A 25638-nucleotide genomic window follows, 5' to 3' on the forward strand; every position below is an offset into this window, starting at 1 on the left:
TGCTCACGTCTTTTTGGCCACCCTCTGATCTTCGGAAAAATGCTGAACCCCCTGACCACCCTATTCCTCATGAAAATCCTCTTCTCTTCTATCAGATGTGAGAACCATGATTACCTTTTTGCTACCTCAGTCTCCAAACTGGAATATAACTATTGTTTCTTCAATGTCATTTTTCTCTCACAGTACAAACAGCTCAGATGGACTACAATCTAAAGAATACCACACAAGGTATGTTTCATTTCCTGCTATTACAAAAATTTTCATTAAAACAATTAAATCTGCCCCTTAGTAGCTATTAGTATTGGTATGAACTAGTATGAAAAGAGCTCTGTGTTTTAAATGTTTTTGAATTCTCCTTTGCAGTCACAAAAAAAAATCCCCACAAGATTCAGGTAAAATGGACTATAACCTGGTTAAGAGAATAGTTTAGGGACTGAGAAATTTGAAATTTGGGTCCCTCTATTTGGGCAGTCCAGGATATTATAGATCCTTGTCTCATTACTCCCAGACCTTAACCCTGCCAGCTTCCAAGCCTTATCCCCATTCTTCTCCTTGCTTCTCGTGAAGCTCACAGGTTTTAAAAATTGTGCCCCTTGTTAAAACCTAGGGATCTGAGCTCAACAAAAGGATTCTTTAAAACTGCTAACAGCAGTTAGCTGTTAGCTCTTCTTTCCTCCCGCTTTGCAAAAATACCAAGTAAAATGAGAATCATGATGGTAGTGAGCTATATGCTGCTGTGGCTCAATGACATCAGTAATATTAATTTGGTTTCTTTATTTTTCAAACAAAATGCAATTTCTCCAACCTTTAGGAAAACAACTTTCTGTACTCCTCAGTAATCCCACTACTTTTTTGGGCCTTTAACAAACAGCAAAAGATAAACAGCAGCAGTGGTTCAGAAATATGATTTAGTTCTCAGTTCTCTGAAATCAGACTACTCTTCTCTTTTCTGGATGGCAAGTTCAGAGCCCCAACCCACAGTTTTACCTTCCTCGGTCATCGCAACTCAGCCAACTACCTCCCAGCCCACCAGTCTGGGAAAGGGGTTGTCTCCAATTGTTCTTACCTGTAACAGTCACTGCTGTAACTACCCCTGCCCATCAACTGTTTTTAGCTGTTCCAAGAGATTCTCCTTGCTTAACCTCTCCTCAGTTGAAGTATGGACGGAGACATGGTAAGAGGGTCTGGTTGTGAGGGAAACAGTTTACAGATGGGATAGTGGCAATTGCTGTTTTTCCTCTTCTACCTTTTCCCTATGAGAAGCGCAGGAAGAATGTGAAGGCTTTTTTTCTGTATTAAAAAAAGGGATGGCATCTTTGGCCATCAGACTTTAAGTGGTTTCCGTGACCCCAATCAATCTAGCTGCAATTGACCATGGCTCTGAAGTTCTAACCACACCTTTGCTTCTCTTGAAAACCAAATATTTTGTTATTTTCACATTAAAGAAAAGGTTAACTCTATAAAGCTCAAGATCCTAGGATAATATAGTCTGAGTGATACATCTTCTCAGTGGGAACATTAAAATCACATTCTGCTATGAGGTTTGAACACCTAGAGCTTTTCTGGGGGTGGTGAAATGGGCGGGGGATGTTAAGAATGAAAGAGATGGAACAGGGACCTGTTCTCACCTGTAACTCATTGTGGGCAGAGCATGTGTCTGCTAAAACTGTTGTATTGAATGCCCTGAACACTTAGTACATAGTAGGCACTCAAATATCACTGACTGATTGATCTCCTCATTCTTATTAAATTCACTGCCCTGCCCAAAGAGAGCTCCCAAGCTCTGGGAAGGACAGTAAGCTCTCTCCAACCCTCTTTAACTCTCTGACTGCTTCAAACATTCGTTTCATCCACCATTGGCAATTCACTCCTAAAGATCAGTCTCCTCTGATTTAATTCTCTTAAAGAACTGTCAATTCTTAAACTGTAAGTTCTCAGGGGTCAGGGAATGCGTGCGTCTGTTTATTCCCTGATTCTAGCACCAACATCCTAATGGAAATACTGAGTAGGTGTATAAGAAATGCCTTTGGAGGATGATTGGAATTTGTTTGGTAAGGAAAAGGGTGGGATTGTGAGGGAGAGAAATTAGAGAGGTTTACAAATCTAACCTGACAAAGGTCAGGGTTTCGTTTGTTGTTTTTTTAAATGGCATTTGTTAAGTACTTACCATGGCCAGGCACTGTACTATGCACTGGAGTAGATACAAGATAATCAGGTTGGACACAGTCCATAACCCATCTGGGACTTTCAGTCTTAATTCCCATTTTACAGATGAGGTAACTGAGGCACAGAGAAGTGAAGTGATTTGCCCAAAGTCACACAGCAGACAAGTGGCTGCTTCTCAACTGGGAGGTCTTTTTTCTTAAAGACTTAAATATTTCCATTTTATTAATCTCGCCCCATGGAGACAGACAAAGCTTGGTGGTGCGGTAGCCACCCACATTCACCTGGGGAGAACCAAGTTCCACCCTAAATAGTTCTAGTACTGACTAACATAAGTAACTTTCTGGAATAAAAAATTTCTAGCTTTTCCTTTGCATTCTTCATTTCTTTAGGTTGCTAAAAGAAACACCGTGGCCTAGTAGATAGAGCACAGGCCTGGGAGTCAGAAGGACCTGGGTTCTGATTCCGGATCTGTGACTTGTCTGCTGTATGACTTTGGGCAACACACAACTTCTCTGTGCCTCAATTACTTCATCCGCAAAATGGGGATTAAGAGTTGAGGCCTCTCTTTCAAGGTGTCCCCAAGTCAGACTACAAAGTAGCTTTGCTTTAAAGTTTATATGTTGGACATAGATCACCATCCTTACAAAAAGTAATAAGATCTCTGAACTTGGTCCTTTTGGCTAGGATTTCGCATTTCAATGATTGCTTTATAAATGGTTTTTACTATGTGCTTACCCTGGGCCAGGTACTGTGCTAAGCACTGCGGTGAATACAAGATAATCATATTTTCTTTTAATTTCCCTAGTCTGACTACAACTTTCCTGACATCCTTGAGTTACTCTTGTTCTACACAGCCTGTTCCAAATTGCTTGGATATGGAACAAAGATTCACATATAGCCAATGTTGAAAGCACCCCTTCTATATGGCAGGGATTTAGCTCCTCAACAAGCAGGATTTTGCTGGACCTCAATTTTCAGAGTAGCAGTTGTGCTCTGCTCAGCACACTCTAATGCTGTGGGAGACAACTTGGCCAAGTGGGAAAGAGCATAGATTTGGAAATCCGGAAGTCAGATTCTAGTTTCAGCACGGGCCCCTGCGCTGCTAAGTGACTTTCAATATTTAACCTCGCTGGGCTTGTTTCCTCATCCGTAAAATAAAGATGTGTCCAAACTGATTATCTCGTATCCGCCCCAGCGCTTACTACAGTGCTTTGGCGCAAACTCTGACCTTAGGATAGGTGAAAGCCTCACTGGGTCTAACAGATTTCCCACTTCTTTCCTTAAAGAAAAGAGGGTCTCCTGGATTGCCATCTTTCTCTTGTCATGGGTAATTATAGAGGGAATCATAGGAGGCTGTTAATATGTATTTTCAATTTTTGTTTTGCAGACTTCCAAATTTTGCCTCGACCTACTCTGTCCTCTAAAACCACTGAGGTCATAAAGGGCCAGACGGTATTTCTATCTTGCTTCGCCCAGACGAGGTTGTTTTCTGTCAAGTACATATTATTCAGAGGAAATAAATGCATAAAAGAGTCTGGTCCAGAGATGGGAAAAGAACAACAAGAGTTTAAGATAACTATTTCAAACACCAGTGAGTTGGGTACATATAAATGTAAGGTTCAACTGCAAGGTACCAGTGATAAGAAATACAGCAACAACTTCAACTTCACCTTTATATGTAAGTTGAATATACTGTCTTTGCTTATAGCAGTAAAAAATGAACTTTCGGTAGATCTACATAAAAATTCCCTATTTTCTTTGGTGAGCATGCTATAATCATTGTATTTAGGATTATTAGGATGTCTTCTTGTTTTTATTGGCCTTCTTCAATTATTCATTATGAAATACTCCTCTCCACCTCGAAGGAAAGTTAGTCTAGGTCACTGAGAATAAGAATTTCCTAACACTCTTTTTCCCCTTTTTTTTAAATTGCTTTCCAAAAAACCTAAGACTTTTTCCATTAAAAATAAGAACTGGCCTAGCATGCATTTTTATATACAGAACTTGATGCCTAAAATAGGATCGTGTGCCAAGTTGGGGATCAATAAATATCAAATGAAGCACTGACATATTTAGTTGAGGCTTATAACAAATATATGGCACAAAAGGCCTGGGTCTTGCATAGGGGTAACACCTTAACACCTCCCCTACTGAGAGCTCACCTCCTCCAAGAGGCCTTCCCAGACTCAGCTTCCCCTTTTCCCTCTGCTCCCTCTGCTGCCTCTCTGCCCCCCCTTCACCTCCCCTCAGCTAAGCTCCCTTTCCCCTTTTTCCCTATGCTCCTCCCCCTCTCCCTTCCCCTCCCCTCAGCACTGTGCTCATTTGTTTATATTTTTATTACCCTATTTATTTTGTTAATGAGGTGTACATCCCCTTGATTCTATTTATTGCGATTAAGTTGTCTTGTTTTTGTCCGTCTGTCTCTCCCGATTAATAATAATGTTGGTATTTGTTAGACCCTTACTATGTGCAGAGCACTGTCCTAAGCACTGGGGTAGATACAGGGTAATCAGGTTGTCCCACATGAGGCTCACAGTCTTAATCCCCATTATACAGATGAGGTAGGTAACTGAGGCACAGAGAAGTTAAGTGACTTGCCCACAGTCACACAGCTGTCAAGTGGCAGAGCAGGAATTCGAACCCATGACCTCTGACTCCCAAGCCCATGCTCTTTCCACTGAGCCACGCTGCTTCTCTATTAGACTGTAAGCCCATCAATGGGCAGGGATTGTCTCCATCTGTTGCCGAATTGTACATTCCAAGTGCTTAGTACAGTGCTCTGCACTTAGTAAGCGCTCAGTAAATACTACTGAATGAATGAACCTTACCACTGCTATTACATAAGTTTCTAAATTTGTTTAAAATTGTGTTACAGTTACAGTTGATCTCTAAAAAATATACCCTTGTTACAAGCTTATACACTTTAGCTATTGAGCATTAGGGTCGGTAGTTACACACTGCACGAGATGGCTACACTCAGAGTTGACTGCACAATAACTCGGGCACCTGCCCTGTCGGTATTAGAGCATACCTTTCTCCTCTTAACCATGTGCCAGAGCAGTGCTCACTCTAATGGCAAGAGATAAGAAAAAGAGAATGACTGTATTTTCACAAGCGAACTAGGCAAATGATTCTCAGAATGACTCACACACACATGGATACAGTCTCACCGTCAGCAGTGGTGTCTTTGAACCGAGGCAAAAAGGGAAGTTCAACTCTACTGAGCTGAAAAATAGCGAACCCAGTTAACTGACGAGCAGGGTGTCCGTTAGGTTATAGAAAGCGGCAAAGGGAAGGAAAATGTCTCTGCCACTCTGTGAGAGCTCTGAACCACCACAAAAAATCCTGGTACATAACACTTGTATGTACCAGCTGAGGCACAACCAGTGTTAGCCTCAAGAGGGAAAAGGTTGGCAACCGTGTGATCCTGGCAATTTTCCTAACAACTATGAAGGCTAAGTCCAGGGATAGTCTCCCTCAGAACTAGTGGGGGCATACAGGAATAACAGAATGGGAGTGTTGTCAACTGCTTTGGAATCAGCAGGGGAGAATTGGCATCATGAAATTGTAGCCTAGATTTGCTTCTTACCATCACTCACAAACTAAAGTGAACTTTCTCTTCCAGATCCTGTCTCTACACCACAACTGCAACTCAAACCTTTTACAACCGAAATAGGCCAACATGTGGCACTGTATTGTATCTCATTTAACGGATCACTGCCTATCAACTACACATTCTTCAAGGGAAATTCTAGTGTGTCACCAACAATTTCCAAGACTGTGAGGGAGCCCGCTGTATTTAACTTAACAAATTATGATAACCGGGATTTACACGGATATAAATGCAAGGCAGAAAACAGGTTTCCCAATTATACAGGATACAGCCATAGTGCCAGCATCCCATTAAGAGGTAAGTACATTTTATAACATAATAATATTAAAAATAGACTAAAATTCAAGAATGGATAGCTTGTCAATATTAGGACTCTATCCTGTTTGCTTTCATAAGATATCATTCCTTAGTACCCACAAACCCCAAAGTAAGAACACCTGGGATTCATGAAGTCCAATCTCACTTTTTCACTTCCTTCTATTTCCTCTTGAAAGGTCAAGGACACCAGATAACTTTCCACCAGCTTTAACTCAAATAACCCTTCACACTTTGTCAATTAATGTGACTTTGACTAGCTATCTACTAGTGTCCCCCACATTTTAGGTCTTCCAAATACTGAACTCTAATATTTAAGGAAATAATTAAATCTACTATTACCCTATTTTGATGTTCATTTTACCCTTGCTTGGGAGCCTGTAAAATGATTCTGATACAATCATTCAGAGAAAAAATACCTGCTCCCAGGATTCAGAATTCCCTGTTGGAGGCTGAGCAGGAAAGTAACGGGTTGCCCATTAGAAATCATCAGTTTGTGAAAAATGGGTAAAAAAAAAGTTGGAAGTGATATTGTGTACATCGAGGACAGATATATGCTTGAAAGCCCAAGAAATAGGAGGTCAGTAGACAGAGTGCTGGGTTGATGGAGATAACATCAATCAATCCTATTTACGGAGTGCTTACTGTGTGCAGAGCATTGTACTAAGCGCATGAGAGAGTACGATATAACAGGGTTGGAAAACACATTCCCTGCCCATAGGTAGGAATCTGTTATAGATAAACCAAGAAGTAAATCAGATGATGACTTCATTAGTCAACTCACCGTAGTATTTTTGAAACAGGATCTGGTGGTGATCAAAGATATGGCTAACGTATTTACTTGAGAAGGATTTCAGCCCACTGCACACCATCACACAGGTCTTGGGATTTCATTGGGGACAATAATTTCCTAGTGGAGAAAGTAAGATAGATCAGCTGGGGTAAAATGCACTTCCTGAGTTAATCCTAACAGGAAAGAATTGAGGACCTAAAGATGAGGGGGAATAATCACATGATAACTGTATTCAAGATCCTACCAGAAGGGAAATGATAAGATTTCACAGGCTTAAAATGCTAGACAGGTAGACTGAAGGAAAGGAATGCCTGAGAGGCAAAGGAGTCCAAGAAAATGGACTTTCCTTCTAAATGAGAAATCTTCAAGGTCAGGAACAAATTATTCCATCACACAGGCAGGACAAGATGGGTGACATGCCAAATTAAAGAGAAGCGGTGTCACACAGTGGACAGAGCACGGGTTTAGGAGTCATAAGGATCTGGAACTTAATCCCATCTCCACCACTTTTTTGCTGTGTGACCTTGGGCTAGTTACTTAAATTCTATGTGCTGCAGTTCCCTCATCTGAAAAATGTGGATTGATACTGTGAGCCCCATGTGGGACATGGACTGTGTCCAGCCTGATTAGCTTGTGTCTACCCCAGTCTTAGTACAGTGCTTGGCATATAGTCGGTGCTTAAATATGATTTTTTAAAAAATTAGCTCTCCCCAACACTCTAAAAAGGCTCAAAGAGCAAATGTGAGGGGAGAGGGCAGTCACTCTATCAGAGCTGTGAGGGAGAGGAGTATTTGGGGATGGGAAAAAAGATTATTTTAATGTGGTAAAGGGAGTGTAAGACTTTCAACATAAACCTCATGTGAGACGGGGACTGTGTCTAACCTATTTTATAGCTACCCAGTCACTTAGTACAAAGTTTGACACATGGTTATAATATGGTATTTTATTATATTATTATGAAACTGAAAGAGAAGTGAAGGCTTTATGGATAGAAGGAAAGAACTTCGAGAACAGGGGAGGTACAAGGTTGTTTTAATGTAGGAAGTGGTAATTATAAGCCTACTTATTGGGCAACTACTTAATGCACACTCTTGTAAACATATGGGAAAGCACAACAGAACCAAAAGAGACAGGGTGGGGGAGAGTAGAGGAAGTTTTTCAGCTCAGGTGGAGGAGGGGGAGAAAGGGCAGAAAAGAGACCTACAGCCTTCGTGACCTTTTCGGGGAAAGGAAGGAAAAGTAGGAAGTGTTCTTGATAAACTGCTCAGGGCAGCAAAATTATTCATAGTTGTGAGAACCCAGGTCTACTTGAGAGGTTAAAAACTTTTGTTTGGTGTAAAAACACAGTTTAGAAAGTTTGATGTTGGTTTTCTTTACTTCGGCTGAATTTGACACGGAAGTTTGGAGTGGCATTTATTTAGCACTTACTGTGTGCAGAATACTAAGTTAACTAAGTTGGGAGAGTGCAACAGAGTTGGTAGAAACGTTCCCTGTCCACAAAGTGTTTTCAGTCTAAAGTATTTAAGTAAACGTGCAGTTTTGATGAGGAAAATGTTGAAAGTTGCTTTTTCCTTCAACTTAGAAGCTAATAAGAGGGACTAGACATATTAGACTTGAAGAGTTTTTGGTTGCACATAAGAACTTGACTGCCAAAGTGATTTAAAAACTCTGTAAAAGGCTACGGAAAGAGCTTGTAGAGACATTATCCCTGAAGATCTTCAGGAAAATTTGGAACTAGATAATCTCCCAAGATTCCTTCTACCTGTATAATTTGAAGATTCGGTGATTCTGAAATCACCTCTCTCCTCCTCTTCTCTCGCCCCGCTCCGGTCTATTCTTCACTCCGCTGCCCGGCTCATCTTCCTACAGAAACGATCTGGGCATGTCACTCCCCTTTTTAAACAGCTCCAGTGGTTGCCTATCGACCTCCGCTCCAAACAAAAACTCCTCACTCTAGGCTTCAAGGCTCTCCATCACCTTGCCCCTTCCTACCTCTCCTCCCTTCTCTCTTTCTACCGCCCACCCCGCACGCTCCGCTCCTCTGCCGCCCACCTCCTCACCGTCCCTCGGTCTCGCCATCCCGCCGTCGACCCCTGGGTCACGTCCTCCCGTGGTCCCGGAACGCCCTCCCTCCTCACCTCCGCCAAACTGATTCTCTTTCCCTCTTCAAAACCCTACTTAAAAATCACCTCCTCCAAGAGGCGTTCCCAGACTGAGCTCCTCTTCCCCCTCTACTCCCTCTGCCATCCCCCCTTTACCTCTCCGCAGCTAAAGCCTCATTTTCCCCTTTTCCCTCTGCTCCTCCACCTCTCCCTTTCCATCCCCAAGCTCTGTACTCGTCCGCTCAACTGTATATATTTTCGTTACCCTATTTATTTTGTTAATGAATTGTCCATCGCCTTGATTCTATTTAGTTGCCATTGTTTTTACGAGATGTTCTACCCCTTGACGCTGTTTATTGCCATTGTTCTCGTCTGTCCGTCTCCCCCGAGTAGACTGTAAGCCCGTCAAACGGCAGGGACTGTCTCTATCTGTTGCCGACTTGTTCATCCCAAGCGCTTAGTACAGTGCTCTGCACATAGTAAACGCTCAATAAATACTATTGAATGAATACTAAAAAATATTTAAGGAGCAGCTAGGTGAGCTCTTTCAAAGACACAACAGAAAAGTTATTTTTGAGGAGGATGTGCAACTATCAAATAATATCTTGTTTCTTTGCAATTATCTAGATAAGAGTTGTGCTGTTTGTCAGTTGCTAGTGCTTCTTGGGATACTACTGGGAACAATAGCAGCAATTCTAATAGTTCTATTTTGGATCCTTCCCAAGTACAAAATAAGTAAGTTCTTTATGCTTCTTATATGAACTTAATAACTTGCATTTATGTAGTGCTTTTTTCAAAATGCTTTTATGTTGGTTATATTATTTTTGTCCTCCCAGGTAAGGATGACAAAGGCAGATATTCTCATTTTACATATGAGGAAACTGAGGCACAGAGAGGTTAAGTGATTTATTTGAGATAATACAGCAGATTAGGGGCAGAGCTGGGAATACCAAATTCTGCTTCTGCTGCTGCATTAGCTGTGATCTTAGAAAACTGGGTAATGTGAAGCAGTATTATGACTACCAAACCTGTTCTCGTTCCACTTTAACGTTACCTTTCTTCCTAACTTCTTCCTACACAATCAATGCCCTGAGCTATTTAAGAACTTAATGTTTTAACTTCTTGAAGAGGAAGACTCCCCTATTACCAGTGGGTCCTCACTATAGGTAGGGTTGAGGATCCAAAAGAATGATTTGTAAAATGGCCAGCTTCATAGTATAATATGTCTCTTTCTCCCAGCCCTGGAAAGAGCAAAAGGAGAACCCCAGGCTTTCCCTTCTCTATCCCATATGAGTTTGTTTCCCTTTTAGTGAGTGGCTGCTTCTCCTTCAGTGCTCTGGACACAGTAAGTGCTCAATAAATACCACTGATTGATTGGAAGTTAATCATTAGCATTAGGAGAAGTCTCCGTCCCAATGTCTACAAACTCAACATCCTCCCCCCGCAAAAAAAAAATTAGGGTGCAACATAAGTGCAATAATGAGTTATCTTAAAATAGAATCCTATTGCTATTGGCTTGTGATATTAGCTTTATTTCAAGAGCCATCTGGATGGCATGATCTTCATATTCACTTTCACTCAATCCCATGCCCAGATGAAACTAGAGAATAAGTCCCTTCCAGTTCCACATACATCTCAATCTCTAGACTGTGTCACACTCTAGCGTCTAATGGAATGGTGGGAATTTAGAACATATCTGTTTACCAGATAAGTAACAAAAATGTACTAGCTGAAAGATCTTTAACCAACCTGCCCCCTCATTTCTTGCAAGAAAAACAGACAGCCAAGTAAACAACATCATGCTTCCCTTTTTGCCAAGAATAAACCAGTTCTTTCCTGAAGTTGATGGCCAGGTAATGGATGGGTTATAAAATTTCTCAGTGTGTCCTGAACAAAGAATACACTAAAACCTTGTGTAATGCAATAGCTGTGATCTCAGAAAACTGGGTAATGTTGAAGCAGATAATGAATCATTAGGGAATTTGGGCTTTGAGTTCCAAGATTTCAGAATTTTCAGAATTTAAAAATGCTGTTTCAATCAATCACCTGTATATATTGAGCGCCTACTGTGTGCAGAGCGTTATACTAAATAGTTGAGAGTACAACATGACAATATAACAGACAAGTTCTGTTATATTTTATATGGTATTTAAGAATAATTTATATTTAAAATAGAATTTCTGTGCCCCATGCTTGTTTATCCCTCCAGTGTGGCAGTATGCTTCTCTGGGTGCTTTTCCCTATGTACCTGTGTTCCAAGAATGCGTGAATTGAGTTTAATCTTACTCTCCCTGAGGCTCTGATTGTCTTTCTGTCTCTTTAAATCTGAATATGGAACAGGAAGTCACCTGTCTCCCCTGCTTCCTTTGTCTTCCTCATCATCCTGCATACATGAACAATAAAGTTACTGAGCCTTTGCCTAACCACATTGTAGAATTAAAGTTTGCCCTCCTTGGAAGAGGGAAAAGGCAGCAAGAAAGGCTATGGGCATATTGAAAATATGTTTTAGTAAAGGAGTGCTCACATTTCTCAAGAAGTGCTGGCAAGAGGGTATCAGTTGTGTCTTATTAAAACCACACCAGGTAGATTTACTTTATGTAAAGAAAAAAGAGAAGTCTGAACATCTCAGGAAAAATATCCATTGGGAAAAAGGTCCTTCCCGGGGGCCCCCCAGTTGGGAGGAATAGATGTTTCAGATTCTCAGATGCATAGATGGCTTACAGTCATTTAGGAACATTCTTCCACTGGGCTGAAGTTTCCTTAATCCAGAATTTTGAGATTTGATGCAGATAGAAATATCAAGAAGAAGAAAAGTGTCACTAAGTTTCTCTTCTACATCTTCTTTCTACTCAATGTATAACTAACTGCAGGAAATCCCAAGACAAACCACGTTCCAGAGAATGGCAGGAACGAAATCAAGAAGGGAGCATTATACGAGAACATCAGCAGAACCCAAAGAGGTAACAGTTCTCTGCAAAGCTCTGCGTCTATAGCCACATCAAGGCCCGTCAACACTATTGAGCCTCACTTTTAAACTCGTGTTAATTTGTCTCCAACCCAGGACTGAACAGCATTCAGGAGGTGGAGTACACCAGCATCTTGATCAAAGAAGTGATCCCGGGACACAGAGATAAGAAGCCGGAGGCAGGAAACTTAGATGACATGAGGCAAAGTCTCTTTTACATTCCTCTACTTATATGCCTTTCTACCAGCTCTTTCAGAGCTCCACCCTGGAAGTACTGAACACACTCAATTATGTTTGTTGAGGCCCCACTGTTTACTACGGATTGAGGGAGGCTGGCTAACTGAACGAGTTACAGGGGCCACGGAGGCGGACATGAATGAAAATTCTGTCTTTAGGGCACTGGGAAAAATTGTTTTGAGTCTACCCTGGACAGAAGGTCCTATGGGTCGCCTGAAAGAGGAAGAGCATACTCATGGTAGAGTAGCTGGACTGGCAGCTATCTTGCTCTGACACCATTTCCTTAATGGTATCGCTACCCCTCTGGTGGACAGAACTTCCTCCTTAGATGATTCTGTACCATGGTCCAACAGGCCTAAGGAAGGCCCGCTACGGACTCCACTTTATGCAATGATCGGGGGTGGGAAAGAACTGTTCAGTTGCAGTGACAATGAGGCTGTCACTCCCCCTCTAACCAGCATGCCAGAGTAGCCGTTTCTGGATCAGAGAAGGGATCTTCCAGTACGGCCAAACAAATGACTGGGCCAGAATCCCCTCATCTGACTGGAAAGGCCGGTTCTGAGATGGCCACGCACTCTGGTGGCCAACTGTCCTCTCGAGGCTACCACAACCCAGTCCATCTAGCAGGGAGGCTGAGCTTCGCCCCAGCTGGGGACAGAGCATGTGGCAAATCCCCCTGGCTGGTCTGCAGATAATAATAATAATGTTGGTATTTGTTAAGCGCTTACTATGTGCCGAGCACTGTTCTAAGCACTGGGGTAGACACAGGGGAATCAGGTTGTCCCACATGGGGCTCACAGTCTTAATCCCCATTTTACAGATGAGGTAACTGAGGCACCGAGAAGTTAAGTGACTTGCCCAAAGTCACACAGCTGACAAGTGGCCGAGCCGGGATTTGAACCCATGACCTCTGACTCCAAAGCCCGCGCTCTTTCCACTGAGCCACGCTGCTTCTCAACCGTCTGACCAGAAGGCCAGCCTATCAGTCTCCCTGAGTAGTACTGGGGAGTACAATTTCTCCTGGCCGGAGGACATCTTGGGAGTGGGTGGAGGTAATCCCTGGGTGGCAGAGTTGAGTCAGTTTACCTTTTGTGTCCGTACAAGTCTGTGTGGGCCTCTGTATACCTACATGTATGTTTCCAGTCCTGGGTGTGTCTCTGCAGGCATAAGTGTGTGTGTGTGTGTGTGTGTGTGTGCGCACGCACACCTGTCTCAGTGGGTCTGTAATCTCAGCCCTTTTTTCCTCAGCTTCATCTTTGACCATCTCTGCCCCCTGGTTCCCTCTTGTCTATCTTCCTTTCTGTTCTGTTCTTTTTTCCTTTATTATCTTGCTGTCTGTATATGACTCTGCTGTCTTTCCCATCTTTCCAATGGCTCAGGCACGCTGACGAGGGCAGGGGATGGAATGAGAGAAGTGAAATCCAAATAAGTGGGTGGCAGAAGCAGCAAGGTTGGAGGAAAGTGGCAAGAAATCCAGCCAAATGGCAGCAGGTCCCCAGGGCAAGTGGGAAGAGGGAGGAACATAGGAATAGTTATGCCTAGCAGCTGAGTGTGAGGTGGGAACAGTAGGCAAGATTGAAACTGTAGAAATCTAGGAGACTCATGGGAGCGAGGTAGATTAGTATAGTGCTCTGCATAGTTAGGACTCAATAAATACCATTAATTGATTGACTGAAAACAGAGCCTCAAGTCAAACTGGTGGAACAACCCAAAAAAGAGCAACTCTGGCTTGCCTTCAATTACACAGGCTCCAGATGGCAATGATTCCTTAGCAGAACGACTGTGGCCAAGTAGAAAGAGGACTGTAGTTCTAAACCCGGTCCCTCCATTTGCCTGCTGTATGACCTTGGACAAGTCACTTTAACTACCTCATTTGTAAAATGGGGATTAAGACTGTGAGCCCCATTTGGGACAAGTACTATGTCCAACCTTGCATCTACCCCAGTGCTTAGTACAGTGCCTGGCACATAGTAAGCACTTACCTATCATTAAAAAAAAACACCTAAAACCAAAAAGCCCTCCACTCCCAATTTACTGAATGCCATCATAAACACTTTTAAATTCCTGATTCATCATCAGGGCATGACATTAGAACAATCCAAATAAGAGAACTGCTTTAGAATGAGTGATTGATTTAATGATAGTTATTGGTAAAGAAGGACTCAGAGGAGACACAACACGACAAAATAACCAACTAATGTGATGGGGATGCTTCTCAAAGTCTTGGTTACAGTAGGGAAACAAATGCACACTCAGAACTCCCTTTTACTCTATAATAAATAGAAACAGTGGTGAAGGAAGAAGCCCTCATAGTTATTTTTTAAAGCAATGAAGATGTTAGCCACCTGGCTAAGGAATATGGTATGGATGTTGCCTCAAGATGTTAGAGAATAACACGCTATGTTAGTCAAAGGCCTATAACTTTTTAAAGTTGGATTTTCAAAAGAAACCAGCTAAGAGGCCCAAATGGGTTGAATAAGAATCAAAGGGGCAGCATCCTGTGTTCTGCTATTCCTAGACAGTGGGGAAGAGAAGTGGGAGGGGAGAGTGAACCGTGGCTCTCCATGCTTTTTTCCCCTAAATTTAAGTCTCTTCTTTCTCAATAGAAAGTTCCCTCTTGGCCAGGCTTGGTCAAGACACCAGAAGCCCAAAAGAGGGACAAATTGGGGGTCTTTCAAGACCAGATTAGAGAGCTGGCGTGGGCGAGGTTTGTTGTGGTGCAGCTTACTTTCAGGGAAAGGTAGGAGAGCCATGCTCTGGAAGTAAAAGATTAGATTTGAGTGGAGGAGAGAGTGAGACAGAGAGCCTTGTGAAAATATCAACAGGTTGTTCTAAGCAAGTATTGAATCTGGTGAAGAGACTACTTTCTCAAACCCCAGCAAATACCACTGTGGAACTGTGGGCAGAGGATATCCATCCTACTAAACAAAAACAAAACAAAAAAACATAACAAAAGCCATCCCAAAAAACCCCAAATAAATATCTTGGAGGAAGTGGTGTCATAAAATTCACACTAGAGTTTTCAAAAATACAGACAGATATGATACAGAGATTAGAACAAAGAATGCCCTCGAGGAGAAAGCTCATGTCCCTGAAATCAAGGAAAAAGCTGAATTTGACTTTATGCAACTCTAAATGGGCTATTTAAACTTTATGAATCTTCTGAATGACCTTTTCAGAAAAAGTGCCAGAAATGAAAATGACACAAGAGTCATATATTCTGAAGTCCTCAGATGAAATTTGAAAGAATAAAACAACTTCTCAAGGTAGGTTTCTTATATAACAATTATATGCAAAAGAATGAAATGAAAAATTTGAGAATACCACTAAGATGGCAGCTTGACAAGAAACCAAATAATCCTCATTTTGCATATCTGAACATTATTCTTTTGTTCCAATTGGTTTACATCAATTCTCGAGCCCATCCTCCAAGAATGCTGTTAAATCCTTCTGTAAAGTCTTTACTTTTAAAAAAACCAAAACCTATTTTGTTGATAAATTCTATTATTAATCTCCATTTTTTTTTCCACAGAGGCATTTTAGATGCTGTTTCAACATGGATAAATCTTTACAGGAAATCAATTTTTTTGTAATGAAAACCTACTGCATGCAGAGTTCTTCGGAGAGCACAACAAAAGAATAAGATGTGGTCCCTGCCCTCAAGGAATTCCCTTATTTAGGTTTTATGTTTCTCTTCTCCCATTGCTAAAAGACAAACCACAAATGAAAACACAGAATAAAGCTTAAAAATGGATGGCTCAAAACCCTGAAATACAAGGTACCTGGAAAATACATGGAAAAAGTAGTGCCTATAGAATAAAAGACTTTCAGATATGCTTTCGTCTCTTCCCCCATTTCCTAAGCTTTGGCAGACTTTTGGCATTAATCTTCCCCTGCACTCAAAACTTCCCTCCAAGCATAACAAGTCCTACCAGTGCTCACTGTTGCAAACTCTGATCCAAGTGGAGATGGAAGAATTAAGCAGATTTCCTTTGGGAAACTCTGATCCCTAGAGCTGCAAACGTATTCAGATAAAAGCAATGTTATTGTCACCAGGGTTTATACTGTTTCTAATCTTAAAGTGAAACCCCCTACCTTGTGTTGACTGTCCCTTTTGGGTAAACTTCTCTCTGCATCTGGCCTTAAATCTTTGACATGGAAACAGGACTTCAAAATGGCAAAGGAAAGAGAGAACTCACTCTAGAGACTCCCATCTGGAACTTTCTTCTTCGGGCTTGGGAGGGAGAATATACACATTCAGATTCATTTTAAATGTTCAGGGTTGCATTGGCAATACTTAATCCAGTTATCCTTTATGGTATCAGCAGCGACTACAGTCCTTAAAGGTGGCTGAGAACAATGCTCTCTTCTTTTCTCAGGGTGTCTAATAGCAAACAGAGCAAATGTTCTTTTTCATGGCGAATTTTAAGTGCCAGGAAGCAAAAATGCACGCAAAGTTTCCACCATGGTTCCTGTAGGAATGGCTCAGCTCCCATCCAATGCAGCCAAGGAGCTAGCTTTAAAGCTGCCCATCACAGGCAAGTCAATGGCAGGGCAATGGTGGTGGCTGCCAAGTTGCCCAGAAGATAAAAGATAACTTCCTGGGGCTTGGCATAGACTTGTAGGCCCTGTAAGGGTGTCAGATTTTCCGTAACTCCACTTTCCGGAAAGAAAACTGGTACTTCCAAAGCAGCCCAAGTGAAGTTTAGGATACGAGAAACAATTTGCATGGGATTCCAATAGATTTAACTTGAAACCCACATGGTGGCCTGGAGGTCCGGCAGGGTAGATCTGGAGGTAATCTTAAATTAGGGTTGTCTAGAAACATGAAGTCATTGCCTTTTGGATGATGCCACAAAGACTCTAAGTCACTCGTGATCTATTAAGGTGAAAACGAGTCCAAAGGGAATGAAAAGAGTGGTAACTGCCCAATCTGAGATGGAACAATCGATCTTGTGCAGGGTAGATAAGAGGTATGCAACTTCCAAGTCAGGAGTCCATAACCAGCTTCTACCTGGCTCTGCACAGATTTAATTGCCTTAAGGTCCAAAATCGGTCAAAAGCTACTTGATATCCTGGGAATAAGGAGCCTCTCCCTTCCCTTTCTGAGGTCAGCATGGCCTCTACTGCCTTTTTCTGAAGCTTCTAAGTTCCATGTTTCTAAAACAACTGCTGAGGAGCACATCCTCAGAATCGCAGAATCCTACTGAAATTGGTAGTTGAGGTTCTGCAATTTCCATCTTTCTTTAGTAAGTCATCAAAATCGTGTATCTCCACTCTGAAAATGTAGGCCAAAACATTTTATATTTGCAAAATATTCTTTCAGCTTCCTGAAGAGCCTGGTACTGAGAACTTCGATATTTCCAGTGAACTAATGGAAAGCAAATGCTTTAATTATTCTTCATGTTATGGTGACATGGTCTCACAGACAAATGTAATCTCTCAGGTCTTGAGTTCCTTGTCTTGGAGAGGAACTCTGAGTCACAGAGCACAGAGCAAGGTTCGCACGCAACTGCCCTATGTATCCGTTAAAGAGACCATTACCCTTTTTCTGCTAAGAACAGATCATTTGATATGCACAGATCACACAGGGCATGTTTCACACTGCCAGGCTCCACTCCAGAGCTTGCCCCACTTCGGAGAAGCTGTAAGATTTTCCTTTGTCATGTTGATGCCCCTTGCACTTCCTGGAAGCATTTAGAATCTATCTCTAGTGTAAATCAAGAGTAAAGACAAAAATCCATTGGAAATTTTTGCATCACAACCTTGGCTTCATCTCTTTAGGCAACAGTGTCTCTGTAGGGGCTAAAATGAAGGATGTTATCTTTGTTAGGATTAATCTTCACCAAAAGTCCAAAAGCATTTCCAGTTAATTTAACCTAAGTATTGACAATTCAAATCTTCAGGAAACACACCAGAAGATATTTAGAGTACACAAATATATTTACTCATGTGGCTGGCTACATCTATTTAGATTCCTTTTCAAAAATTATTTTTAGCCCATCTTGAAATACAGTGTCCTGGAACAGACAATTCAGCCGCCTCCAGAGACTGTGATGAGGAATTGCCACTGGGGCTTGCTCAAATCAGTCAGAGGCCCGATATTCCCAGTTTCATTCTTTCCATCTTCAAATCACCATCTCTAGTTCGACTGCAGATCAGCATCACATAATATTGAAGGGCGCAGGATGGAAGGAGTGATGATGAAGCACCAAAAAGTGACTGAATACATCTTTGTCAATGCAGCAGCCTCGATAGAGGAGATGATACAGGAAATATGTTCGGCTTGAAACAAACTATTTAATAAGAAATTTTAACCTATACATTTTTGGCTGCTGTAATATACTTGGTTAAAAAATCTGTAACTTTAGAAATATGCATCATTTCCTTTATCGTAGTGTCTCTGCTTCTCAGTTGTATTACTCCATTTTCCAGAGTAACATCAGTAACAAGAACTGTGAAGAGGATACTCATTTCATCGTACCTGCAAAAAAAGTTAAAATTTCATAGAACACAAGTTCCACCAGTGCTCTCTTCTCATTGCACCATTCAGCTTAAGTTTCTCTGTGGTGTACAAATAGTTGTCCCTCGATTATGAAGATAATAAATACTGTTTCCTGAGAGATTTCATGCAAGCGTGAATGTGGGAGGAAAGACAGCCCCTTTCACAAAAAGATAGGAGGGGATCTTGTCTTGCCCTTTGCCCATGTGGGTGAGCAAGTGCTATCCCAAATGGGCATACTCAGACATTAGGATGGTGTTACCACCTCTTTTGAAAACACGGAACCCAACATCAAGATTCAGAAGTCAGTCCAAAAAAATAAAATCTAGATTTTTCTGAATCATAGTTACAAGACACTTCAAGAGAATTTCCCATTTTTTTTTAATAAGCTGAAATGGAAATTCTAAAAATCAGTTATTTAAACAAACTTTAGTTGAATTTCCAAAATAGATCCATAAAAAGTAATGTAGTTATTGTATTATTTGTAAAGGAAGACATCAGGCAAGGTGGAGGATTCTGAGGAAGTTGCTTATTGCCTGGGGGCCAAACTGAGTCAGGGGCCTGGTACAGAATGGCCCAGTACGGCCCCCTCCCCATGTGCAGTAATAATAATTATGATGGTATTTGTTAAGCGCTTACTATGTGCCAAGCACTGTTCTAAGCGCTGGGGTAGATATAAAAGGTAATCAGGTTGCCCCAAGTGGGGCTCACAGTCTTAATCCCCATTTTACAGATGAGATAACTGAGGCACAGAGAGGTGAAGTGACTTGCCCAAACACACAGCTGACAAGTGGCGGAGCCAGAATTAGAACCCATGACCAAGCCTGGGCTCTTTCCACTAAGCCACAGTAGAAACAGAGGCCTCCCTCCAAAGAGGCTGGAAGATTTCTTCCAGGCAAGAGGGGAAAAGGGGAAACATGTGGATTAACCAATGGGCAATGAGGTGGAAAGGATTCATAAAAAGTATAATAACCTCTCACCACAGAGTTACAGTGAGTGGCCTCCTCCAGGCACTACTCCGATTCCCTACTTTCCAGGGGAAAGACTGAGTCCACGGTAGGCTGGGTTGCCTCTGCCAAAGGGGGCCAGGGCACTTCTGGGTCTCGTGCCAGCCAGGAGGTCTCCCACCTTGCCTTTTAGGTGTCATGTAGGTTGGGTAAGTCAGCTCCAATAATGTATGCCCTGTGACAATTTCTGACATTCCCCACGTCAGGGATGGAGCCCATATGTGGGGCTTCCAAGAGAAGAGGGGAAACAGATCCCTGAAAAGATTATCTCCTTAAGTTGGGTACAGGCGGTAACCGGAAATCTGTGGGACTGGTCACTAGAAATGGGAGTTAGGGTCTGACCTTAGGTCAGATTTTATTAAAGGAGGCCAGGTAACTGGGCCGGCCCTAATGGACCAGACCGAGAGGAAGCCTTCCTTCCCATCAGTTTTCATATGACTGGTCATTTCTCTTGCAATAATCAAAATTTTTTTTATGGTATTTGTTCAGTGCTTACTATGTGCCAGGCACTGTACTCAGCACTAGGGGAAGATAGGCGATAATCAGGTCGGACAGAATCCATGTCCTACAGAGGTCTTAATCCCCTTAACTGAGGCACAGAGAAGTACAGTGATTTGCCCAAAGTCATACAGAAGACAAGTACAAGAGCCAGGCTTAGAACTCTGGTCCCCTGACTTTCAGGCCTGTGCCCTTTCCACTAGGCCATGCTCATTCTTTAAAAACTTTCTTCTAGCACTTGCATGAGTGTAAATAAAAATAAACTTATACAAAAAGCCCTTACATTTGGTTCAATTTTGCCCTTTTTTTCTATGGAAAAAACATATTCTATTTGAAACTGCTCAAATAAGAAAACCAATTTTTTCCAGGGCTTAAATTTGTTCTCTGGTAAAAGCCAGGCATTTTAAAAGGAAGCTGCAATTCCAGGAAGCTGGAAGACCACCAGTGAACAGCCTAGTGCGTTGTTCCTCAATTAGGCAACCATCTGCAATGAACTAGAATATCTCACCCCAAGTGCTCAACTTTATAGCCACGGAGTGAACTTAAGCAGAGAATTGGGCTCTTTAGATTGAATATGAAGAAATGAGCAGTGTAGGGACCAATAAGAGAGACACAGGTATGGGGATGAACATGAATTGGCCCTCAGACTTTTTAATCTGTTTCTGCAAAAGCAGATGTGTGATGGGGATAAACCCCTAGCAAACAAGAAAAGTGAGAGTTAGAAGGTGCGGAAAAGTGCCTCAAAAGCACAAATAAGGAGTCGTGTGAAAAGGAAAGTCAAAGTTAATTTTGTTGGGGTTCTTTTACAGTATTTACTAAGCACCTTGCGAGTCAATGGGGTAGATACAAGACAATCAGACTGGACACAATCTGATGTATGAATGAAATAAGTATTTGCTTTTATTCATTGGAATTTTACTGATCCTAAGTTTATGATGGAAAAAAAAGAGTGCTTTTTTTTTACATGCTAAGAAGTGTTGCATAAATACATTTTTCACTACCAGGATAGATTTTCTTACCTTGAATAAAGTTGCTCCAGGGAAGAGTGCATGGCTTCCAAATAACCCGGCCAAACTGATATTCCATTTTCTGCCAGTTCATTAAATAAGCCCTGACAAACCTAGAAAAATAATACAACTGTTAATAGTCTGAAAGTCATCCCTAAATTCTGTCGCCTTAAAACTACCTGCCTTGCCTATGCAAATATACATATTTGACCAAATATGATGCTTAATGAAATAGCATATCATTTCAAAATGAAATTGACAATACAGTCAGATCTATAACAGAAAACATAAACAAAAAATGACATTTATTACATACCTGTCTCAACTCCATAGCTGGACCTTTTCCTATATTCAATGCCACCTTAACTGGGGCTAAACAAGGGTGAAGTTTGAGTACCTAAGGTGGACACGAGAAATAAAAGATAATTGTACTTCTGGATGACATAAGATAGCCCAAACATGCACACAAACATGGATCCATATTTTAAAACTTTCTATGAAATGCAAAATAAGGAAACTATGGCCAAAGAGACAGAGGCCAGAGAAACCACCGATAGTGCCACATGCCGAGAAAACAGCCTTTATTGACCTTCGAACACAAAGCACTGATCATTAAGATCCCAGGGACATGGTAGAGGGCTGATGACCTCAGAGGTCTTTGAACTGGGAAACCCTAAGAACACTTGTAAGAGTGAGTTCAGGGGAACATATAGTGGGAGAAATTAAAGACAACTTAAGAAAACAAAGATCCTGTACAATCAAGAGCACTCTTTTGGAATAATTGGCCAAGCTATTTATCAAACTTTCCAAGTCTAACGGCACCAGAAAGCGATTTATGAAAAATTTTTACCATGTGTCAGGCCAAGAGGCACTAAGGCTCTCATTTGATTGTTAATAGTTGCCACACGAAAAACCTAAGCATCTTCTAGAATTTGAGAATATGGCAATTGCTGCCCTGTCTTGAGTAAAACCATAAAGCATCTAAGGAGAGAGTACTTCTGGAAGAGAATGGTCTTGTTCCCTTCTGCCCAACCAGACCTGAAAGTTGTACTGTGGAAATTACATAATCTACTGCTTTACTTTTGGATAAAACATCACTGCTACTGTAGCCAAGTGAAATTGCATTACCATCCTAAAGGTTTTATCTTTCTTTTTCATTCACTATGTAATATTTTTGTAATTCTTTAGCATTTTGGATTCATGGTACACCTTTCTTATTAGGTATCAAAAATTTCATAAATGATTATTTTGGATCCTAGTAACTCCTGGACTCCTGAGAAGATTTTGCTAACTACCGCTTTTACCAACACAAAAGACTTTCTGAATGTTTAATTGCCTCTGTAATTTTACATATAATGAATGTGGTCATGCAAAACCCAGAGGCAAGTGAGCAATACATGAAACTAAGGAAAACATTACAATTCTTTGACACTAAGATTTTGGAAGCTGAAACTTCAAGATGGCAAAAACTGTCACAAACCTTTAGGATGTAATTATGTAATTTTGGCTTCCCAAATTTTTCTTCTGAATCCCCCCAAAAGCACCTTTCTCTGCAGAGTTATCTTTCTGGTAAGGGAGTTCTCTGACAGCTGAAGTGAATCATAGAGGAAAGCTAGCACTCCACGGTCTAGATCTCCACTCAGAGAGAGAACATGAGGAACAACACTTTTTCTTCCATCTCGGCCCTTTGCAGGAAACAAGGACAGAAAAACAGAGCAGGTACTTAACAGTACTGACTGGCATATCTTGCATTCTGAATGGCTCTCAATCAAATTACTAAAGCAGTATTATTAGGGTCCTTGGGAGCAGGGATCGTGGGTACCCACTGTTTTGGACTGTACTCTCCCAAGTGCTTAGTACCGTGTACTGCACATAGTAGGTGCTCAATACATACAACTGATTTGACTGTGGGAAGAAAAATTAAAATAATTCTTTCCGCTATGCCGAGGAGGGGAGCAAATAAGTCTTCTCAGATGTTGAGGGGGAAAAAGCCCTCTCTATCCCCTCGGTCACACTACCAGAGCCAACAAACCTCAGGGCCACCCACAGTGCCACTCCTGTTTCCCGGAAAGGGAAGTGCAGCAATAGCCGCCGTTTAAGTGGCAGACTTCCTGGTCATGCAACATCAATGATACAAATAGTATTATTTCTATTAAATACTACCACCATTAATAAATAACAACAGTTATGTGGCCGTGTCCCCACAAGAGGGTAAACTAAGCTAATTAATGAGCAATACAGGAAAAGAAGTAGCAAAGGGAGTTCCACAGCATTACAAATCTCATCTTAATACTGATTTACAAAGACCACCCCTTAAAGGTGTGTTCAGACTGTAGAACCTGTTGGGAAACGGGGCTCTTGGTGGAGATGGCAAAGTATCAAACGAGCATAATCGTCTTCCACATAATCATTCCCATATAAACTGGATTAAAACCAACAAACCATATCATATGCAAACAACCACTATACTGTGGGCTCTGCAGTCAGTTTTTCCAAAACACCCATTTTCCTTATGCATATTAGATTTAAAAAACCCTCGGGAATTTAAGGACATCTGCACATTTGTCTGGTTAGAAAACACTGGGTTTGAAGAAACAATTATTATCCTTAACATGATAATGATGATGATAATTAGTGGTACTCGCTAAACTCTTAACTATGTTTCAAGAGGTTCAAGAATACAAACAAAATTGCCCATATAAGCAACTGATCCAAAGTTACCTCATTTACATACCGTATAAAAAGTAATCACTTGGAATAAGAACTGGTGGGATGGCCTCAAAATTATGGCAGAATTCAAAATAAATAACGTATATGGAATTGTTCAAGAGTAAACAACCCAAGAAGGCATCCAAGAAGTGATCCAAAAAGATAAGCACAAGAGATGGGCTTCAATATAACCATCTATTTACCTTAAGCCCTAAGTCAGCTTCCTTTAACAATTAACTCTCTTAAGGAGAAAAAGTACATGCCATAAGGCTAACCCTGACGATAAATGTAGAGTCAAAGTAAGGGAAATCTTACCTGCAATTTGGAATTATCTCCAGGATACATCTGTAAAAGTTCATGATCTCCTAGATTCCACAAGGCTTCTACTGACTCCTTTCCCCATGGAAAATTGTAGCACAATTTGATTCCCTTTCGGCCAGCCTCATCCTGACAGTCGCTGCTACTGAAGTTTGATGGAGTTAAAGCAAACTAAAAAATAAGAAGCAAAATCAAATTATTTCATGCCACTAATGATCACCAACCCTAGAATCTCTTTGTAAATTTCTGAAGCTTGGGGCCTTTTACAGAAGCAGCAGCTGAATATTGAACTGCTTTGCCGTAAGGCCTATTCTGAGATTGACATTTGATATATCCGATGAAAAAAATACACCAGCATATACCAAAATTACTTGCCGTCCAAGAGCTACCTGTCTTGCTCCTGGCCAACAGCAATGCTAAACACACTTGAAAAATCAAAATCAAAATTCAAATATAGGTTTCGGGGAAGGCTAATTCAAAGTGTTATGGATATTAATGATCAACTCGTGAAACACATCCATGTTGTTCAATGCTGCTCTACATAAGAAGTCTTGTGGGAGAAGACACAATCACTTGACTGAGAAAAGGAAGTTCCTCAAGTGAAAATTGGTTAGGTTACCTTTCTCCACCACAGGAGTCGATGACGCAACCAGAAATCAAGCCACTGGCCTGCTGTTCTTGGAGGGGCAAACCACACGAGGGAAGAAACCGTCCTTTCACCTACTCTTTAAATAACGGGAAGGTCAATAGGTTAGCACTTTCAAAATATAAGAACTTGAAAAAAACTGATGAAAAATGAAAACTTGTATACCTTTGGATGCCATGATTTCCATCCCCAGCATCAGGAATGGGATGAAAACACACCCCAACTTGAGCTAGACCATAAGGCAACTTCTTATTGACCAAATCCAGGCAGTTCACATATTGCTCCAAAGCACCTATCCAAAAAAAATAAAAAATTCAGTTATTTTACTTAACTTTGAAAAATATGCGGACGATAGTAGTAATAATAATTGTGGCATTTGCTAAGCACTTCCTATGTGCCAGGCACGATACTAAGAGCTGGGGTGGTCACCAACCAATCTGGTTGGACACAGTCCCTTGCCCCACGTGAGGCTCACAGTCTCAATCCCCAATTTACAGGTGAGGTAACAGGCACAGAGAAGTTTAGCAATTTTCCCAATGTCACACAGCAGATAAGCGGTGGGGTGAGGATTAGGACCCATGGCCTCTGCCTCTCAGGTCCTTGCTCTATCCACTCTGCCATGCTCGGTCTCGCCTATCCCACCGTCGACCCCTGGGTCACGTCCTCCCGCGGTCCTGGAACGCCCTCCCTCCTCACCTCCGCCAAACTGATTCTCTTTCCCTCTTCAAAACCCTACTTAAAAATCACCTCCTCCAAGAGG

At 41.5% G+C, this 25638-nt stretch overlaps 2 protein-coding genes across 4 annotated transcripts in view; one reads left to right on the forward strand and one right to left on the reverse strand.

Annotated features, from left to right (window-relative positions):
• MILR1 (mast cell immunoglobulin like receptor 1) lies at positions 1 to 16027 on the forward strand. 3 transcript variants are annotated; one of them, XM_016227519.3, is made up of 9 exons: positions 1 to 97; positions 184 to 228; positions 3554 to 3844; positions 5792 to 6076; positions 9617 to 9724; positions 11860 to 11949; positions 12051 to 12156; positions 15371 to 15457; positions 15724 to 16027. In XM_016227519.3, exons 1-8 carry the CDS (start codon positions 40 to 42, stop codon positions 15426 to 15428), a joined length of 1041 nt encoding a protein of 346 aa, XP_016083005.1. In that variant the 5' UTR covers positions 1 to 39; the 3' UTR covers positions 15429 to 15457; positions 15724 to 16027. The 3 variants fall into 3 exon arrangements, with proteins under 3 accessions (XP_016083005.1, XP_028935677.1, XP_028935678.1); XM_029079844.2 differs by lacking the exons at positions 15371 to 15457; positions 15724 to 16027 and having other exon boundaries at positions 12051 to 12903; XM_029079845.2 differs by lacking the exons at positions 9617 to 9724; positions 15371 to 15457; positions 15724 to 16027 and having other exon boundaries at positions 12051 to 12906.
• Positions 14307 to 25638, reverse strand: part of POLG2 (DNA polymerase gamma 2, accessory subunit) — a 15180-nt gene continuing 3848 nt past the window's right edge. The window contains exons 2-8 of the mRNA XM_029080159.1: positions 25044 to 25170; positions 24852 to 24957; positions 24230 to 24403; positions 22750 to 22890; positions 21522 to 21602; positions 21218 to 21318; positions 14307 to 18675 (exon numbers count right to left, since the gene is read on the reverse strand). Of these exons, the coding sequence (XP_028935992.1) occupies positions 18510 to 18675; positions 21218 to 21318; positions 21522 to 21602; positions 22750 to 22890; positions 24230 to 24403; positions 24852 to 24957; positions 25044 to 25170 (896 nt within the window). The 3' untranslated portion in view covers positions 14307 to 18509. The remainder of the gene's footprint in view (positions 18676 to 21217; positions 21319 to 21521; positions 21603 to 22749; positions 22891 to 24229; positions 24404 to 24851; positions 24958 to 25043; positions 25171 to 25638) is intronic.

This window comes from Ornithorhynchus anatinus, chromosome 15, assembly GCF_004115215.2.
Source record: "Ornithorhynchus anatinus isolate Pmale09 chromosome 15, mOrnAna1.pri.v4, whole genome shotgun sequence".
Taxonomy (NCBI): Eukaryota; Metazoa; Chordata; class Mammalia; order Monotremata; family Ornithorhynchidae; genus Ornithorhynchus; species Ornithorhynchus anatinus.